Below are 21,349 nucleotides of genomic sequence, written 5' to 3' on the forward strand. Positions count from 1 at the left end.
ATTTAATCAGTGGCTGTAACACCAGCCCTCACCTGAGTTATAACATAGCCATGTCACAGCTATGTCTGTGCTTGGGCTTGTACCTTCTCCATTCTCACCTGGACTCAGACATGGCTTTCCAGCTCAGGTTGGACTTGTTCTGTCCCACTGGCTGTGCTGGGTCATCACTGGGCTGTGTCTGACTCTAGCCACTATCTCTGGCCCTGATCTTGACCTAGACATGCCACCCCATATCCTGGCTCCTTATGGTGAGGTTACTGCTCCTGCCTGGCAGGTTGCTGTGCCTCACTCCTAGCTTGCCTTCGCCTGAGATGCAGCTGGCCCTCGCTGCTCCACAACACTTCTCTGTGCCATTTGTAGAATAACTGGGTGAGGCATTTCTTAAAACTTAACATAGCTTATTCACATAAGTAGCATTTTTAAACAGGACTGTCAACAAGTCATGCATGGAGATGCCTTTGTGCAAACTAAATAACTAAAACGTTTATTTTTTTAAATTATTATTTTTTAAGTTTTTTGTACCAGTATTGACATCTCACAAAGGTACTACAAAAAGTGATTTTGTATCACAAGTTATCCTGAAGCTATATACGAAACTTAGGAGTGCTAGTTCCTCACAGACCCTTTTTTTTTAACTTCATACTTCCTGTGGCTTACACTTTGAAACAGATGCATGGAAAGAGAAATAGGAATGAGCCTTTCAACTTCAGTGAAGTATATTAAATTAGACTATGATTAGTCCACATGAATTTTGTGAACAGGGATGCACTGTTTTATCCTGACTAACATGTTTTTTTTTCAGAGAAAGCTATGGAGGCACAGAGCCCCTTCAAAGCATGCTGGTGTATAGGCTCAGCCCCTGCCTAAACTCAGGTACTCTGATGCTCATTAGCATCAGCCATGTTGTTCATTCTAAAGGCAATGAAGATATACTCTAAGAATGTTTTATCATTACAGAGGTACAGAAGGTCTTATCTGTCCAATCTGTGGGTTTCTGACTGCCTTGTAGGCATTGTATCATGTCCTGGTTTGCAATGGAACTATTTATTTAACTCACTGCAGCACAGCTAACAGCAGCTAGAAACAGCAAAAATTGGGCTGTGCCCTCTGTGAGCAGAGAAACATGTACTAATGGGAACTTCTCACGTACAGAAGGATGTGGTGTGTGTATAAATACATATATCAGCTTGCATATATTGAATTTGTTACAACAGATGCCCGCAGACCTTTAAAAAGGACAGCACTGAGTACTACATTTTCTTTATAGATGGTGCTTTGTGCCATGAGGTGCAACAGCTAGCCATATGCTGGTGTAAATTGCTGGTATAATTGCCTGGTGATTTTGATGAAGATTTAAGTAAGCAAAAGCTTCCATGTCTTAAATTAATACGATGTACTGCATAAAGTCCATCATTTGCATTATCTTCTCCTAGGTCACACTTCATCCCTTGCTAATTGGTTCTATGGGCAGCCCCTTTCAAGTTACAATAATGTTTACAACCTTTTCTCGATCAGCTAAAGTGCAGCCAGGTCAGACTCCAAATGCAAAGTGTTTTTATTCCCATTTATTTTGCATAGTAAGTGTCTGAACTGGCACTACACTTCTACCTATCTGCTGGTGCTTCTCCATGTCAGCAACTGCTACTGTTGTTAAATGTGCAACAAGAGGTGGGACTTGGCAACATTTCAGTGCGGCTGTTTTGCTTAACTTTATGGCATTCCTCAGCACTAATTTAAGAGTTTCTTTGGTACAAGACATTCAGTAGGTCTATTTCAGGGCTCTTATGTTAGTTAGTTCTCCTTGATGTTATTTCTTTGGTAGTTCATATTCATAGGGAGCCTTGTCATGATATGGGACTCCACAACCTTTGAAAATCCAAACAAGTGATATGGTCATTCAGTCCATAAACTATATGGCTAGCAGGGTTGGCTCAGTTTACTGATAGTTCTTGCAATTGCAAGATTATAGATAGTTCTTGCAATTGCTTTTCATGAGCTTGCATTAAAAAAATGCACTGTTGCACTTTCCCTATTAATAATGCTGCCTCTGCTATTTTTTATTTTTTAATAACCAGCACAAGGATTAAATTCCCCTGAGTGGTAACTCATTGTGCATGTGTCTGTCTTCTACTTTAAGTGGAAATTCATTATTTTAGGACTAGAGTACACTCTTTCTGTTAAGACTCTATATCAGAAAATCTTCAAGGGTATGTGTAATGTTAGACACTGCTCAGATTAACCTGAACAATACGGGATTTGTTTCCTTCTTCTCTCTTAAGCTTTTTATAATTATTGCTTTAAAAAAAAGATACATAAATTCTTGAAAAGCAGCAGCTACACAGGACACCATATGCACTGGTGACAAAGCCTTCCTTCTAGAGTATACAATCTATAGATACAAAAGAGAATAGTGTTGACCACCACAGCTTGTCGTGTGCAAGGCTCCCAAGTGATTTCTACTTGGTATAGCAAAGAGCAGTTTTTCAAGGAGGGGTCAAAAGAAACCCACCCCCAAACCTGCACACTGTGACTTGACTATGCTGCACAGAACCTGATCCATGAAAAGTGTGTCTTTAATAGACAAATGTAGCACGTAGCTGGGTTTTGAAACCTCTGTGTAGTAAAAGAGTCAACATTAGTGGGTTAAAGAAATAGCCAGATGTGACTCACTAATGCTAATAGTGTCTTCTGGAAGGCAGCTGCCCTCACCTGCAGAGCCTTGCACACCAAGTCTCAGGAAGGCATTTTCTTAACTCCTGACCTGCTTACAGTCACCTCCTGGCAGTTTTCCCAAACGCAGGAAGAAAGAGAAAAGAGAAAGGAAAGCACTCTCACCCTACCATACCTGAACCTGAGGTAACTATACACTTAAAGAACCAGTAACAAACAGTGCTATTCTGAACTGTATTAAAAAGGTAGATCACAAATATTCACATCAGTGACTTGCATTTGGGGGGCAAAGCATTAAACAGAGAAAAGACTTTGAAGAGATAGAGGAAAAGTTTTTTTACATCTCATCACCCTAAAGGCTATAAACACATCCCCCCCCCCCCCCCCCCCCAGCCCATTTTGAGAGCACGGAGAAGACTCTTCCTACAGGACATCATCAACAGTAATATTATATATAGATGAAACGCCTTTAAAACAAACTTCCTGCTGCTACATGGAGAAAAGCCGCCAGAGGCTTTTCCGAGGTCGGTATGAGGCGCTCCGCAGCCGGACTGAGCAGCCCCAGCCTGAGGGAACATAGCCCAGGCTGCATCTCCTCTGCCCTCACCCCTTCCCTTTCTCGCCATGGCGCTACCACCTTCCCCGACCGCCTCCACTGTTCTCGTAATAGCCGGTCGCGGGCTTTGTTCGTCTCTGCCTGCGCCGCCTCCGCCCCTTCCTCCCTTCTCTCCCTCCTTCCCCCCCCCCTCCTCCCCGGATCTCTAGTCGGGCCGAGTGCCTAGAGAGGGCCTGAGGGGCGGGGGAACCAGCGAGCCCCGCTTCCCTCCTCCGAGCGCCGGGGCTCCCCGCAGCGCCCGGCGGCCCCGCGTTCGCCTGACCCCGCGTCCCTGAGCTGTGCGGGTGAGCGGCAGCGGGAGGCGCCATGGCTGACAAGGCGAGGGCGGCGCTCTGCGAGGCGGGCTGGTAAGTGCTGGCGTCCTCGGCTGCACCGCGGCCTGCCTTGCTCCGGGGCCGCGCCGCCAGGTCCCGGGGAGCGGGCCACGGCCGGCCGCAAGCGCATCTCTGCGGGCAACTCTCAGTAGCGGTTCGGGGTTTGTGGGTTCTCTAGTTTCTGAAGTGTGCAGCGGTAAGGGAACATCCTCGTCCGAGTCCCGGCGTGCAGCCGGTCGAGGCGCTTACGGGAAGGGGGTGCCGCCCCGCTGCGCGCTTGAAGCGAAAACGGCTTGTGCTCGTCGCTGGAGTTAGCTCTCGACCTCTCTTGACTGCCCTGTGGAGGGGGTGACCCCGGCTCCTCACCCGGGGCAGGCTGTCCACCGGCAGAGCTATGGGCCTCCCCAGGAGCTGCGGGGTTGGTGGTCCTGAGGGGACTGGCGGAGGCTGCGCTGCGGCCTGCCTGGTTGCCTTCTCTTCTTTCTGCTTCCCTCCGTTCCTGGCTGCCTTCCTCCGGGGCCTGCCTCGGCTAAGTGCCGGTGATAGCAGATGCCAGGAGGCCTGGTATGTGCTGATACTGTTATTACTTTTAATTGCGCCGTAACTCCCTTTCAGAAAGTGAGATAAGATGGAGAAAGTGGAGTTAAAGCAAGGGGAAACACACATGTGAGGCTTGAACCCAGGTATATGTGTTTTCGGTACGGTACCAATCATTGGGCGCAGCCTGTCTGTTTTGGAACGATGTGTTTCAGTAAGTTGTGCTGTTCAGGTATGTAGGGCAACCTCTCATTTGTTAGCCTAGAGGTGTTTTGGCACTGTTGGAGGTTGACTTCTTTTTCTGTTATTGGCGCTTGGGTAGTCATGCGTTATTTCTTTAACTGCTTAGAAATTTTTCACCAAAACAATAGGTCAGTGCTAACTATTAAAACCCAAAATGACTTACTTTGACTGTACTTGAGGAACAACTGCTCAAGTGCCGAGAAGCTTCATTACTTCCAGTGGCATTTTGGGGATATTTCTGTTCTGCTGTTTAACTGAGTGGTTCTCCCGGACTGTGATTTGATGTATGCCTGAGTTGGAAAAGATTAGAACTGAAGTCACATGGTTTAGAGTAGGATGGTTCAGTTGGAAGGGACCTACACTCATCATCAGTCCATCTGCCTGATCACTCCAGGGCTGACCAAAAAAGCTAAAAAAGAAAAAAACACCCCCAGAGCAGTTAGTGCATGTTACTAAGGGCATTTTCCAAATTACTCTTAAACACTGGCATGACACATTGGCCACCTCTCTAGGAAGCCTATTCCAGTGTTTGACCACCCTCTTGGTAAAGAAATGCTTCCTAAAGTCCAGTCTGAACCTCCCCTGATGCAGCTCTGAACCATTCCCATGTGTCCTGTCCCTGGATCCCAGAGAGAAGGAAGAGGTCTGCACTTCCCTCTCCGTTCTTCTTCCTCAGAAAGTTGCAGAGAGCAATGAAATCACCCCTTAGCCTTTTCTCTAAGCTAGACAAACCTGAAGGCTTTAGCTGCTCCTCCATAGGATATGCCTTCCAGCCCTTTCATCAGCTTTGTTGCCCTCCTCTGAACGCTTTTGAGTACCTTCATCCTATGATTTCTGGCTGTTGCTGAATTGAAAGGATTATAATTTTATGCTAATTTTCATAGCATCAGCTTATTTAAAGGGAACTTCTGCCTGTAACTTGAAATTCATCCCCTTCCTCTTCCATACTTAAGCCTTTCTGAAAAAGAGAAACCTTTCCATAAAAGTGATTTTTATTTTCATAGTTTTCTTCTCTCGCTTTCTATTGCATATCCAAAGTTTTATCACATGGTTTTCAATTCTTAGTTGCTGTACTTCTTTTTCAGTTGAATTTGTGCCATTGGTAAACAGCTTTCAGGTTTTGGTAGTAGAAATATGAGGCACCTATGAAATGATCTGTTATTCTGCAGTGTTTGCCTCTCTCCTTGGGGGCATATACTCTTAAATAGCTATAAACTCGTTAGGCTTGCAGTACTGCAGGGTGTGAGCCAAAGACAAAGACTGAAAGATGATCGGCCAAGTAATGGGCTGATTATCAGGTCAACTGGAATTTATGCCTTGACCTAGTTGTGTTGGGAAGGGTAGTGTGAAAGAGGGGGAAATGAATGGGTATATGTTTGAGGACTGTGAGGTGGAGAGGAAAGAGATTTGTTTCAGAAATCTTGTTTAAGTGTTCATGCACTTAAAAAAGGATAACGACCTAGACATCGATGCTTTTAACTTTTGCTGTTGGTCTTATGACTTTTCTCATATTATTATTAGATCTTAAAGTTATTTAATACATGTATGAGTAAGCCTTCAGTGGTATTTAATGTAGTATATTTCTCACTATACTTGACTACACTGGTGGTTAAATAATGTTCTGTACCAACTTGGTTGTCACTGTTGCTGTCACCTCATGTCAAAATGGTAGGTTTTCTAGTACAAAGATGAAGCTGAGTTTATATGTTAAAATCTGATCCCACTTAAACTGCAGAAACACTGTTTGGCCTTTCAAACCAAGTAAGAAACCATTTTTCTTCCGTAGTAGTAAATCTACAAGCTTATAAGGTACTGCCTCTACTGACTGAATTTTACTATAGCTTTCCTAAATCTTTAAAGATAAGAGAGTTAGTATATACACTCATTTCTGCAATTGTTGTTTTTTTTTTATGATTCTGAATTCAAAACAAAGTTATTTTTCAAGTAAAGCAGTAACACGGTGTAGTTAATGTAGAATGGTAGCTAGATTTTGCGAGAGAGTCATCAGTTGTAAAATTGCCTAGAAGTTTATAATGTTTGCCTTTTAAACTAATTTCCGTATATCAATTATGTTTTTACCAGCTTTTGAAAGATGAAGTGGCTCTACTTAGTAAATGTAACAGTGGTAGCTAAAGCTGAGAATGTGGGTTTTTCTGAGTGGTGTTTCATGATACAAGGAAGAAATTCTTTACTGTAGAGGTTGTGAGACACTGGAACAGTTTGCCCAGAGAAGCTGTGGTCACCCCATCCCTGGCAGCATTCAAGGGCAGGTTGGACAGAACCTTGGGCAACATGGTCTAGTGGAAGATGTCCCTGCCTGTGGCAGAGGGGCTGAAACTAGATGAGATTTAAGGTCCACTCCAACCCAAATAATTCTATGCTTCTGTGTAAATGAGTAAAAGACTCGTGTAGTTTGTGTGCAGAACTGAAGTTTTTCTGAAGAAATGTCCTTGCACCTCTCTTTAAAAGTGTGCATTTTTTGGGTTTAGTTCTTTTTATTAAGCACTGCACAGTAATTTGGAATGAGAGATTGACTTGAGATAAAGTGTCTTTGTATTATACTGCAGTGAAAAAGATATTCTGTCTTGGAGCAGAAGTTCTGTGTTAATTTCTTATTTAATTACCAGATGCTCATGAGGAGGGAGGCTAAGGGGCAGAGAGAGTTACCTTTTAGTGTTGTTATAATTACTTTCATTAATTTTGGAACCATTGTTCCCATTAAAATATAGACCTTAATAGAGGCTGAGTTGTTGATTTGAGTTTTCTAACTAGAAGTGAAGTCCAGAAGGACTGCAGAATATATCTTCCTTGTGTAAACAGTGAGAATGGCACAATGCTTCTCACTCATTTGCAGCAGAATTATTTGTTTAGTGTTTTGGAAGTCAAGTCGCATTTCACAAGAGAATATGACAAGCATGACCTCTTCAGTGTTATAGTTCTTTGCTGAACTTGGGAATTACCTGGAAATGTCTATGTATTGTCAGAAGTTAACAACATAGTGTGTCCTACAGCAGGTTTAGCCTGTGGTCCTGCAGATCTTGGGTCTGGTTGATTTCTGAATGTGGGAAAGGAAGATGTGCAAACTGGATAACTAAAAAATCTATTAGTACAACTAAATGTGCATGCGAGTTCCTTGCAAGTAGTGCAGATTTATTTTTTTTTTTAATGCAGTGTATAATGCCATAAAACATCTATAGAAAAAAAATACATAATCTTGTAAAACTTCACATATTTGGCAAATCATGTAAACGATGTTCCAAGTATGAGAACTTATTCCCAGAGATGAAGAGGAATTGAAATTTGGCTTGTTGCTTGGAAACAGAAGAATATTGCTAGTAATCCATGAGAAAACCCTTAAATCTGTGCAATTTTGTTTTTATATACTTTGTAAGTGAAAAATAGATGGCTGGTACATACCAAACTTTTAAACTGAATTTTGGGTGTTTCAGCAAGTAATGTGCTACATACTGGGTAACTTTAGTTTGAAGATTGGTCTTTTCAGACTTGCTTTCTTGTAGGACTAAACATGTGATGTGATCCAAGCAAGAGCAGGTGCCTGCCTGGGAACACAAGGAAGTGCCCACAGGGGTGAATCTATCACCTCTAAGAGTGCATCAAGCACTACTTTGGCAAAGTAGTCAGCTCCAGGATCCTGCAAGATGATCTGCATGTTCTTTTGATGTTCCCCTGAAGTGTCTTTGGAAAACTCAGCTGAAATTGGTTCCTGCATAGGGAGGAAGCCCAGGCTGGATACAAGATGTTCCTTAGACACAGGGAAAACACAGTGATTCACAGGAGGGATGCATCTGTTTTGAGATTCTTGACGCTCCTTTTGTGGTGGTTGTCATTTCGTGAAGTTCGGTTGGTACCCTGAAATCTCAAAGTGCCAGTGCAAACCAAAATGTTGCATCATTACATTCCTTGTTTATTAAGGTGTATCCCGTACTGGCTGCTCTGATTGGTTTGCACTCTTGCTGGATCATCAATAACTGGTAGTTAGAATCTTGAGTTCTTTATGTCATTTTTCACTCTGGAGAGGTAGAAAAGTTTCAGCATTTTACCTTTTGTTAAGAAAAACTGTTCCAAAAACCTAATACAGACACCATTTTATCTATTTATTTTTTATGTTTAAGAAGGTGAAAGGTGTTAAAAATGACTGGTATCAGATGGAATTGTCTCAGCCTTTGCAAGAAATAGATATAGGGCTACAATTTATAATTAAAAAGGTGCAAGGAAGGATAGCTAAAACAGGGTGATGGAAGGAGGTAGGGGGCTAACATGTTTGCAGAACAGAAAGCTGAGGAGGGAGAACTTAGTGAGGTTTATGTAATCTTCAGGCAGTATATAAGATGAAAGTAGAACTCTTATTACTCACCAAATCCTGCAAGATTATTGCTCACTGAATGCTACAACACTAAAATTATACAGCACTTACCAAAGCTAGTAGCAGACTGGTTTGAAAATGGGTGAAATATTTGACCAACGACCAAACCCAAAGCTTATTTGCCAAGGACAAAAGATTATCCTGTGGACTGGTACAGTTGATTAAAAGATGAGAAACTAGACAAATAAATGATTTTTTTTCATGATGGAAAAATATTACCAGTAGATTTCTGCTGGGATCCAGGAGTTCATTGTGTTAAATAATAGTCTTAAGGAATGATAATGTTGTGGCACCATAGCGGTTTGTTGATACGGACTTGTTGTAGAGAGTCCAGAAGGGAGCCACAAAAATGGATCAGAGGGATGGAACATCTCTCCTATAAGGAAAGGCTGAGAGAGTTGTGGTTATTCAGCCTTGAGAAGAGAAGACACCAGGTAAACCTTATTGCAGCCTGTCAGTACTTAAAAGGGGCCTGTAAGAAAGATGGAGAAAGACTTTTTATTTTTACCATGGTTTGCTGTGATAGTAAAACGGGTGGTGGTTTTAAACTAAAAGTGGGGAGATTCAGGCTGTGAATTCTTCACATTCAGGATGTGAAGAAGACGTTTCTTACAATGAGGGTTGTAAAACACTGCCACAGGTTGCTCACAGAGGTGGTGGATGCACATCCCTGGAGACATTCAAGGCCAGGCTGGATGTGGTTCTGGGCAAGTTGGTCTCGTTGAAGATGTCCCTGTTCCTTGCAGGGGGTAGGACCAGATGACCTTTTGTTGTGGTTTAAACCCAGTCAGGCAACTCATTCACTCACTCCCCCCCTTGTTTCCCTCCCCCTACTCCCGGAGGGACGGAGAGGAGAATCGAAAAGAATGCAACTCCCACCGGTTGAGATAAGAACAGTTTAGTAACTAAGGTATAACATAAATCACTGCTGCTACCACCAATAATAATAATGATAAAGGAAATAACAAGGGAAGAGAGTACAACACCTCACCACCAGCCGACCGATAACTCGCCCCACCCCACCAGACCAAGCACCCACCGATACCTCCTCCAGCCCTGCCATCCTAGGCCTTCTGGGTAACTCCCAGTTACATCCTGGGCATGACGTGCTGTGGTATGGAATACCTCTTTGGTCAGTTTGGGTCAGGTGTCCTGTCTCTGCTTCCTCCTGGCTTCCCCTCCTCCCTGGCAGAGCATGAGGCTCACAAAGTCCTTGGCCAGACCAAAACATCATTGTTATCAGCTCTGTTCCCAGGCCGAAAGTCAAAACACAGCACTGCACCAGCTACCAAGGAGAAAAATGACTATTGCTGAACCCAGGACATCTTTGAAGGTCCTTTCCAACCCAAACTGTTCTATGCTTCTGTTATACAGGGATGGGTAGAATCCAAACTGATTCGGTAGTTGCAGTAAAATCTTAGGATAGTGTTGCCCAGTGCTTTCACATGCAAATGTAATTCAGTTTTGGTGAATGTCAAGTGATGGTCATGCAGGGGAAAATAATGCTAACCTGTCTACACAGTGATGAGGTCTAAATTTGCTAATGTTACTTACTCGGAGAAGGGGTCGGAAAGTTGGGAAATATTCACAAAGAATAAAATAATTGCTAGGGAATTATGTGTATCAGTGGTGTGTCCAAATCATTAACAGTGTGCATTAATGTAATCACCCCAGCACAGCAAGGGTTTCATAATGAAAAAGTAGATGAGCGATGTGGAAGATTCTCTGTGTTGGGAAGATGACGATCTTTAGTCTGGAAGACAGAACAATAGGAAGAGAGGTGACAGAGGTCTATAAAATCTGTAGATCATACAGAAATGATGAATAGAAAGCAAGAGTAGCTATTTTTCTTAACACAAGAATTCGGCCACCCAGTGAAATAAACCTGCTACCTGATGAAAACTGAAGTAGCTTTACAAGCAATGTGTAATTAAATTGTGGAACTTAATTGTTGCATGGTACTGTGGAGCAGAATAATATAAGTGGGTTAAAACTGCAATTAGGTGAAGTCGGGTAGGGATGGATGCACTGAATACTGAACTTTATAGTCGAGTTGGACTACCAGCTCTGAAATGGCTGAAGGCTAGGTAGTATTCCAGACACTTCTGGATATATGCTGTTTTACCTGAATACGTTGTTGGCCTGAATCATCTGCTTCTGGCCACCTTAAAAGAAGGACATTGTGTTAAATAGACCCAGATAGCATAAGTAAAAGCACCATTTATGTTCTTATTTATACATTAAGTATCTTCACACTGCAGTTCTGCCAAAGAAAGGATTTCTTCTCTTGATTACAGATGGGGGAAGAGGGAGTGGGAATTTGGAGAGAAATGCACAGGTCTATTGGAAACAGGTCAGAGAAAAGACAAGTGTGACAGTGCCCTATGCACTCAGCCTCAGTTGTGATTTCCACTGCTTTACTGCAACTCAGCCTTCAGGTTTCCATTAGTAGCTGGGAGAGACTCTCCTCTTGTTATGCCTATCTCAGATTGATTTATGCATTATCTTTGAGGAGACAGACTTCACCTGCTGGTTTCTCAGAATAATATGGTAGGAAGCTGAAGTACTAGTACTGGTTGTCCTTGATTTATAGAATTGTTGTAACTTAAGATGATGCTACTGTGAACCCTTTACTCAACATCAGAAAGAAAAGAGGGAAGGAAAAAGGCTTAGTTTACTTGTAACAAACCTAAAGGTGAAAGTCCTTTAAATTGTTACAGATCTTTTTTTAACACCCACCTTTTCAGTGGCCTTACTTTTATTGATATAATATGTCTTGTGTTGATTTTCTCCAATCAGTGAGTTCTGTAGGAGTGTGTAGGCTTTCCATAGCTACTCTCATTTTTTGAGTCCTTAGAAATTTGGAATGTGTTGAGTCTTGTTTCAGAAGTTACTTACTTTTTGAGATGCAAATACTGATTAGGACAAGTGTCACTTAATGGGTTTGACTCAATGATGTAGTAGTTTTCCTCTTTTTTCCTCTTGTTTGCATGCTCTTTGACTCTCCTGCTCTTTGAGACTGTGCACATTATCTTTGAGATGGAGATGTCTGCTGAGTTTCAGAATATTTTCTATCAATTTGCTATTGGAAAACTAACAGATATCATCGCCTAAAGAAAGTGATTGGGTAGAGTTTTGAACACTATTGTGACTGACTGTTTTGTGCTGATTTACTTCTTCCCTCCCACAAATTTTGCTTCTGAGTATAGGTAAGCGTATCATGTAAGAAATTGATTTTGGTAGAGAATTGAGAGGACTTGGGCAGGATCGAATAGCAACATGCTTGATTATTATTTGCCTTTTCCAACAAACCCATATGAACTTCACAATGAAACAGTTGGTTAATAAAAGCAATAGTGTGTTCAAGAAATCTACGATTTCCTGATGGTCAGTATCTCTTACAATTTGAGCAAAAGTTAAAGGGGATGTCTTCTAAACTTGTGTGTTCTTTGAGATCTAAATTAGTAATCAGAAAGACTGTACATTCTAGACAGTGGAAATCTGAGGCATTTGGAGTAGATGTTGGATATAGATGAATCGGCTTGCAGGAGAAAGCCCTTTGCAAATATTTTGCATTCTGGAATCATGTTATGAGACTCTGAGACAGATGGGTTTTTTATTCTCTCTTCAAGTCCCTGTGTGCTCATACTCCCCAGACCCTCAATACCTGGGCAGCAAGCTGGTGGGAGGGTAGCTGGTGATTTTGGAGTGAGGTTTGTTTGTCATTCATACCTGTAACTGATACTCAGTAGGTTTTTACCTGTGCATAATTTACAGAAGTGTTACTGTTGGATAAAATACAGCTTAATGTAAACAATACATGTAGAAGCTGTCCTGAAGCTTCACTTCAGCGGAAATACACTTAGAAATGTTGAATTTTAAATATCTTATTCACTGGCTAATTTTTTATAGTTTGCTTATTCTGTGATAGTCATAACAACATAATTAAAAGAAATTTAAGACTGATTCTCCAAGATGTGCATATTGTTCTTGTTTTCAGGAGAACATTTTCTACTTCTAGAGCAAAAAAGAGGATATTTAATTCCAATAACAGTGAGTCTAATACAGCTGACAGAAAGAAGGAAAGGCTCTCTGGGGGATGAATGGATATGTGAATGTTTTTAATCACATTTTATGTACTTAATATAATGCATAGTTGTGAGGTGCCAGAATTTAAGAAGACTGGACAACTCTAGGACTCATACAGCCTTTGAGCTGTTTCACCCATTTAAGGAACTGGTTTAAGTAATTGAAGAACAATGGGTGAAGAACAATGTTGAGCCCTTCACTTTGAGAAATATAGAATAGGTATTAGAAGTGGGTGCATTGACATTAACTGACAGCAAGCAGAGACTTACTCTTTAGTTAGGAAACAGACTGCCGAAGTTGCTGCTTTGTGACAGAGCACTGCCTAGGGAGACTGTTCAAGACAGGCTTTTTCTTTCCTGTTGCTTGTCTCATAATGCTCCAGGAATAGCTAGGAGCTTCTTGTGCTGTGTCATGTATGAAAAGGAGCCGTTGAGTAAAGCCAGAGGAGAAAAAGCCATGGTATGTTCAGACAGCTACAAGATACTCTCAGTGGCATGTAGCTGTGTCTTTGGCATGGCCCTAGCCTTACAATATTCGTTTTCGCTTTAACGCTTTAGGGTGCCTGCCAGTGTTTTCCTGGAGAAATGTGAGTGAGAAACAGTACTCACAGCCTGTATCTGAGTAAGAATAATAATGAATTTCATTGGATGAAGAAAGAAAACTCTCAAAATACTTTTGTATTTCGAATTGCTGTGGCCTCTTATATGTCATGGAGTAACAAATCTTCTCAAGGAGCAAAGCACGCAAGAGCTCTTGTCAGGTGTTTCCTGACTGCAGGGGCTGTTTCTAGCATCTGCTGTATTAGAGCAGTGCTGCTTGCTGAAAGCTTATCTTATCAAAGCTTAGACTTAGTGAGGTTATCTTGGGCACATCTCTGTGTTACCTTGAAAAGTTTGACATTTTTGCATCACTGCTGTAACTGCTAGATAACACTGTGTATTTATCACTAGATCTCTTCTGTTAAGTAGTTGTAAAGACTGATGTTAACATTTTACAATCTGTTAAAGTTTCACTCTGTTTTGGTGTTTTTTTTTTTTTTTGTATAATATAGTATATTACCTCAACATTTAAATACCCGTATAGATGAGGAAGGATTGCAGGAGCTGGGCTTGTTTAGTCTAGAGAAGACTGATAGTGGATCTCATTAATGCATATAAATATCTCAAAGGCGGGTGCCAGACTCTTTTTGGTGGTGCCCAGTGACAGGACAAGGAGCAATATCCATAAACTAAAACACAAGAAGTTTCACCTCAACCTGAGGAAGAACTTCTTTACATTGAGGGTGACAGAGCACTGGATCAGGCTGCTCAGGGGGCTTGTGGAGTCTCCCACTCTGGAAACATTCAACTAACTTTGAAAAAGTGTATGTTCTAGTAAGACATTGCTGCTATGGCTACAAGCAGTATAACAAAAAATACAACCGGTTAGGAAGAGTATGCCCCTGGTTCCATGTTCAAACTGTACTTATGGATACCTAGCTTGGTTTTGTGGTGGTTTGGCTGATCACCTTCATGTGTTTTTTTTACAGACCTATGCTTGTATGTAGGTCAGTGGTTGAATCAGACTTCCGTAGCTCATGTGCAGCTGATTGTCCTGATTTCAGCTGGAATAGAGTTAGTTTTCTTACCTAGTAGCTGGTATAGTGCTGTGGTTTGGATTTAGGATGAGAATAATGGTGGTAACCTGGATGTTTTAGTAGTTGCTAATCAGTGTTTACACCAAGGCAAGGACTTGTCAGCTTCTCGCACCACCCCACCAGTGAGTAGGCAGTGAGGTGCAAGAAGCTCAGAGAACACAGGCAGGCAGCTGACCTCAACTGACCAAAGGTTTATTCCATGCCATATGGCATCATGCTCAGCATATAAACTACGGGGAAGGCTGCCCTTGGACTGTTCTTCGGGAATTGGGTGGGCATTGATCTATGGGTGATGAGCAATTGCATTCTGCATCACTTGGTTTGTATGTTCAAATTCTTTTATTATTACCATGTGGTTACCTTCACTTCCTTTTCTGTTTTATTAAACTATCTTCTGTGGCTTATCTTAAGCTACAATTTTTACTCTCTTCTCTCCCATCACACTGGGAAGGAAGGTTGGGGGGGAGCAAGTGAGTGGCTGTTGTGTTACCTGCTGGGTTAAACCATGATGGGCCTTTTTGGCACCCATCATGGGGCATGAAGGGTTGACATATCAAATGCGACCAGAGTGAGTTAAACCAAATTTATTATAAACATTCATTGTATTAATTTAATAGTTGCTAGTCACAATGTTGATTTATTTGCTCTCAGAGTTGTTGTGCTTGTACTTAGGGTTGTAGCACCTACCTTGCTGTTTATGTTCTCTGTTGTGTTGTTTGTCGCCTCTGACGGCTGGGTTAAGGTTATAATTTTGTCGTACTTTGTAACACTGGCGTATGGTAAAGTTGCTTGTCGTGAGACTAGTCTGGTATTTGTGCTCGCCGTTGCAGTCATCTCCGTACTTCGGGAGCCATCTATCGGGAACTAGTAATAATTACACCTTTTACGTTTTTTCCTACGAGAGGCAATTAGAGACGTCTTCCTACATCTTCCCCCTCTCCTCCAGGCTAATTACTATTGCTCTTGTTTATTTTGAATATCCTTGGGAAGTTGAAACCAACATGTTCCTATTGCTATGTCTCCTGAATGCATTTCAAGTCTTGCTTAGGGTTAAGCAATTATTTAAGAATACTATCCAGAAATCTGCCCTTAAGCTGGATAGTTATAAGTGCCAGGATGTGTGGGATAGTATGGGCAAATGCCTAGGACAACTGGCACCTCCAGTGATTTGTAACAAATGCAGAATCTGGAAAAACTAGTTAAATATTTGGAAAAAGCATGCTGTTGTCCTGGCAGTTTGAGAGACACAAGTCACTGCAATGTGCTGGGGCCTGGCTCATGCTCAACATTACTCAGTACCCTCAAGAAGAGAAGGTCTCTGGATCCGATGACAAAACTACTGCTATTCCCACCCCAGCAACAGGCATTGCATCTGAACCAAAGAACTCAGTCAAGCCATTATCAGTCGCCCCTATGCACAAGAAGATATGTTGGAAACTTGTTTAGTAAGGGATGAAGGAGCATCTAAGAGAGAGCAGGAGGAAGAAGAGGAAGAGGCAGACTACTACTAGGAACAGAGGCAGCTGCTGACTGGGGAGGAGGCAGAATTCCTAAATGAGGTGGTAACCACGTGATCCCTATCCCTGACTGAGCTGCAAGATGTGCAAAAAGATTTTGCCATCATCCAGGTGAGCACATTGTCACTTCTCTGTGCCAGTGTTGGGATAATGGAGCCAGTAGCCTGAAATTAGATGGTAGGGAAGCCAAATCAATGGGACCCCTTTTTAGGGAAGGGGTCACTGACAAAGGTGATTGGAAAAGGGGTACAAGCCCTCAGCCACTAGAGGCAACTCCTGTCGGGCATGAAGGGGAAAGTATCCCTTTCAAGGAAGATGTTGTATGTCATCTGGGCAGGTGGACCACCTACCTCCAGCCAGGTGGAGAAGAGGGACAACTTGCATTACTGAGCTGTATGGATTAGATGGCCTGGCATGTCACAGCCACAGGAGTGTAAGGCTCTAGTAGACACCAGTGTACAGTGTACCCTGATGCCATTAAGCTATCAAGGGGCAGAACCCTTTTTTATTTCTGGAGTGACAGGAGGATCCCACAGCTGTAGAGCTTTTCAAATTAATTGTGAATGTCTTAGTTTACTGTGTGTTCTTTTACGTGGCAAGGGTGTGCATGCTTTAATGCTGCTTGTTTTGAGTGCTTTTTTGTAAATATGCTGTAAATCTAGTTTTAAAGGTTTGTAGAAATGGCTGTGTCTTAGCATAAGATAGAATAAAAAGAAGCCTGCCACTTCTGCAGGGTTGAAAATAACTTTTCTAAATGGAAAAATATGCTGTGCGATGTTAAAATTATGCAATAATAGTAATAGGGACATGTGTATTAAGCACAGTTTAGTATTTTGATCACAGCTATTAAAAAATATTTTTTGCTTGTCATTTTCAGTTATGCATTTTTTTGTTTCAATAGCAAGTACTCATCTTTCATCCTTGTCTTCTGAGCAGGTTGTAACTTATTTTTTTTTGTTTGTTTTTGTCAGTTTTGGTATGTAGGAGGGAAGTATGTTCATGGGGTGTCTTCAAAAGTTGGCATTATTTTAGCTGAAAGACTCAAACCAATTCTGTAAGAACAGTGCTCACCAGCTATTCTTGGCAACTTTGTGTTGGTGATAAAATCCTGTTTTAAATATTTCAACTAAAGCTGAAGGCATTTACTTAACATCGTGCTTTGTGAGTCAGCAAGCACTGGGGATGTTAAGCTTATTTCTGAAATTAATTCGAAGTGTCTTGAAGCAGTACTGGTGCAGCTCTTTGACACTGATATGGAAGACATGCTTTAATAACAGAAGACCAGTTAATAATGTTTCCAAGTTTCATTTTGTAGTTTTATGGTTCATTGCTGTTTCTGTGTGGTAAGACAGATTTTACAGTTTGAGTTGAGAAATACTGAGAAATAGTTCCCTTCATGAGTACAGCTGATAAGCTAAATAAGGTGATTAAAAATTGTCTGATTATACTTGATCTACTAAAGATACCATCTTTTGTTACTTATATATGTGAATACTACATATTACATTTTCCAGTCTCAATAAACTGACCTTTAAGTATCTGTACAGGAAAAAAAAATGCACATAATGTTCCTTTGAGTACACGTTTTGGGGAGTTAATTCTTACAAAGATGCCAGGTTTTGCTTTGGTTTTGAGATACTCAAGATATAATTAAAGAAAAAAGTTTTCCTGGACAACTTCTAGAGGGGCCATCCTAGTCCCAGCCCTTGCTGAAAGAAGGCCTGACTTTGAAGTTAGGAGGCCTTGCCTAGTTGAACTTTGAATATCACCAAGGTGGCCTGCTCTGGTGCTTAGCCATTCTTTAACTTTTAATCTCCCTTACGTGCAGTTGAGATTTCCCACGTTTCAGCCTGTGCCTCTTGCCCTTTATTGTTTTAGTCCATGCCTCTCTGAATTGGCTTTGTCTTCTTAAACCACCTTCAGATAGTGGAGACAAGTGGAGGGGAATGAGTTCCCCCTTTGGCCTTCTCTTCAGGCTGAACAAACTTGACAAAATGATGCTCTCAGTGTCTCCTGTGACATGGGCTCCTGCTGCCGAAGCATCTTAGTAGCCTGTCTTCAGTTTCTGGGTCTTTTTTCATAAAACAGACCCCTGAAACTGGACATGATATTTTAGACATGTTTTTGAGCTGGGAGGAGGGGAAGAACTACATCTCCTGATTTGCTGGCTACAGTCTTGCTGATGCAGCCTAGTGTGTTCTACACCTTTGCCATGAGCCCTCGAAGCTGCTTTTTCTGTCCAGCTGCTTCCCAACCTCAGTGGTTACAAGGGGTATGAATCAGTGCTTATCTTTGAGCTTTGTGATGGTCCTTTTGGCCAAGGAACTGCTATGGTGGTGCTTCTTACCCAGTTCAGTACTTATTAGCATGTCATCTCCTGCACTCACCTTCCCCAAAAGAAAAATTGAAAATAGGTTCTATTTTCCATCATGAAAAGTTGTGCATCTGTTTTAAACTGTAAAATGGTTATGTTAATACAGTTTTGATGTGCTTATGCTAGCACAAGCTATGCTGATGTGTGGTGAAAAAATTGTAATGTACTAATGTACTACTTGGTTATAGAAAATGTGATATATAGGAAGTACTTAATAAGAACCATTATTAGAATGCCTTTTTTAGTCTGGCAGCTACTTAAACTTCTGATTTCTCAAATTTATGAACTGGAGACTAACATGAATGATGAAAGATCTTTTCATTTTATGTGGAAGTGGTATTTTGAGTTAACTTTCTATACATCCAAGAAACTTAAATTGTTCTGTTCCCCAGCCACATCTTTCCTTGTTCATTCTCTACAGTGAATGATCTTGTGCTTTCTTTGCTGTGTTGATCAAAGTTTCTGTCCCAGTACTGTGCCTTTAATCAAGTCCAATAACTGATGTCTGTGGAGAAGACAGAGAGTGTGACAATATGCAGAGGTGATGTTTCGGAGTGTTTCCCCAGTTTTTAAATATTGAGTTATTGGGGGGGTGTGTGTGTGTGTGTGTGGTTTTGTCTGTTTGTTTTGTTTTTTTTTTTTTCCCCAGCAATTTTTTCATCTGGACATTTTCTTTTAGTTTCTGGATCTATGCAGTATTTTTTTTGAACCTATGTAAAATTTTAGCAGCCACAGAGCACTGAATAACAACTTTATATGCTGTGTGAAGCACCCTTTTCCTAAGTTTGCTGAGATTCCCACTTGCTAATTTTCAGACAGCGAGTAATCAGTCCCTTCTTATGTCTTTAATGTCACTTGCAACCATATCCCTTCTTCAGTCTTTGTCACGGTGAATAAGCCTATTCTTTATAGTTAATCTTAATGCTTGCTCAGCTTTGTTACTGTCAAAAAAAAGAGAGGCAGACAGAAGGCCCAGGGAGGGACAGTTTAAGAAAAGAATTGATCTGATGAGGACAAGCAAAAAAGAGAAAAATGAAGAGAGATACCTTGTAGGTATGTATCATTCCGTCTCTGTCATTACTCAGTACCGAATGACTGAGAAAAGGTGATGTAATGGCGATACGATATTATTCAACTTTCCCCCTGCAAGTTAACAGATTATTAAGCTAAATATAATGCATGATAAATTACATGTGAGTGTAACAGTGTGAACAGTCTTTTGCAGTTACAGGAGGTACAGCTTGGCTTGCATAGGCTTATGTGAGACTTAGTGACTGGGTGTGGGTATGTTCCTATGTTGTTAAGCATGCAGAATAAAAAAGTTTAGCTTGGTGATGTACCTGGTCTGCTACTTCTAACTGATGACACTCTTCATCTCACTGCTCAGCTGAGAGGTGGCTATTTCTTGAGATGTCTTACTTCAGGGGGTTCTTGTCCACCTGCATCCATTGGAGTCCTGACTCTATCACATACTGTGAATTCTTTGTTTCTGCATAATGAAGATGTCTATTTCAGTGTGTATTTTTCTAGCTTAATATTAAATGTTGTGGTACGCATTTGAGCCCACTGTTACTTAATGGGAATATCAGGACATAAACTTGCATTAAAGTAGCTTGCGTTAAAGAAAGTCTGCTTTTCAGTCATAGCATTGAATGATTACGTGACTCTGATGAAATGAAAAACAACCCAAAAGTAAGCTTTTGGTAGCTATGGAAATATGAAAATGTGGCTGTCTTCAAGCTTGTGCCCTCAGCTCCTAAAGTGAACTCATCCTAAACTTTCTGCTTTGACTCCTGTGACTACCTGTTGCAGTGCCTGTGGTGCTCTCTAATGCCTGTGTACTACCATGCCTTCATTCCCTTCTTGTGGTCTGTCCTACCGCAGAACACATTTGGCTTCTTCTCACATCTCTCTCCATTTGGCAAGTACCAGCATGTGTTATGGCTGGTTTGGAGCTAGGCGAGTGCCTCAATTGACCAGTTGATTGCTGCTGCTCAAAATGGATGAAAGCCAAGTTCTGTTTCCCTTTTCCACAATGCAACTGCTAATTTGTATGTCTTGCTTCTAGCCAGCAGCCCATTTCTGTGAAACTTGTATAACTCAGTGTCTTTGAGACCTCTGTTTCTCTGTCAAATTTGGCTGAAATTGGCCTGCATGATTAGAATTCATTGGTGTGACAGGGCTGCCAGACAGACTGCATAATGTATAATCATTGCTTTCTAAGGGTAATTGAATTCAACTGCATTTAAGAAACTTCTGGTTTTGTCTGCTGAAACAAAAATGAAGAAATCTGACTTTGTATGAAATGATTTATTTAACCTGTGAAGTGTTTGCGTTTTCCAAGTACTGAATACAAAAAAGAGGCAGGAGAAAGATGGCAAAAGTGCCTGTCTTCTCACGCTTACTTAGCTCAGCAATGAGATTGTTTCAGCATAGGTGTCCTGGGTTCAGCAGTAGCAGTCATTTTTCTCCTCCTTGGTAGCTGGTGCAGTGCAGTGTTTTGACTTTCATCTCGGGAACAGAGCTGATAACAATGATGTTTTGGTTTGGCCAAGGATGTTGTGAGCCTCATGCTCGGCCAGGGAGGAGGGGCAGCCGGGAGGAAGCAGAGACAGGACACCTGACCCAAACTGACCAAAGAGTTATTCCATACCACAGTATGTCATGCCCAGGATGTAACTGGGAGTTAGCTGGAAGGGCTGGTAGACTGCGGGGTTGGAGGAAGTATCAGTCGGTGCTTGGTCGGGCTGGGGGTGTGAGTTATCGGTTGGCTGGTGGTGAGATGTTGTATTCTCTTCCCTTGTTATTTCCTTTATCATTGTTATTATTGGTGGTAGCAGTAGTGATCTGTGTTATACCTTAGTTACTAAACTGTTCTTATCTCAACCTGTGGGAGTTGCATTCTTTTCGATTCTCTTCTCAGTCCCTCTGGGAGTAGGGGGAGGGCAAGAAGAGGTGGGGGAGTGAGT

The 21,349-nt window shown here is 41.6% G+C and overlaps 1 protein-coding gene across 2 annotated transcripts in view; it reads left to right on the forward strand.

Moving 5' to 3' along the window:
• The first annotated feature begins 3,347 nt into the window (after nt 1–3,347).
• The window catches only part of TDRD3 (tudor domain containing 3), a 102,762-nt gene continuing 84,760 nt past the window's right edge, over nt 3,348–21,349 (forward strand). Inside the window, exon 1 of one of the 2 annotated variants that reach the window (XM_062636865.1) lies at nt 3,348–3,633. In XM_062636865.1, coding sequence (XP_062492849.1) covers nt 3,593–3,633 — 41 coding nt within the window. In that variant the 5' untranslated portion in view covers nt 3,348–3,592. The remainder of the gene's footprint in view (nt 3,634–21,349) is intronic. The other variant, XM_062636863.1, reaches the window with a different exon arrangement.

The sequence above is a fragment of the Pezoporus occidentalis genome, unplaced genomic scaffold (assembly GCF_034315485.1).
Source record: "Pezoporus occidentalis ecotype Australia unplaced genomic scaffold, CSIRO_AGI_Poc_V1 ctg5, whole genome shotgun sequence".
In the NCBI taxonomy this organism is placed as follows: Eukaryota; Metazoa; Chordata; class Aves; order Psittaciformes; family Psittacidae; genus Pezoporus; species Pezoporus occidentalis.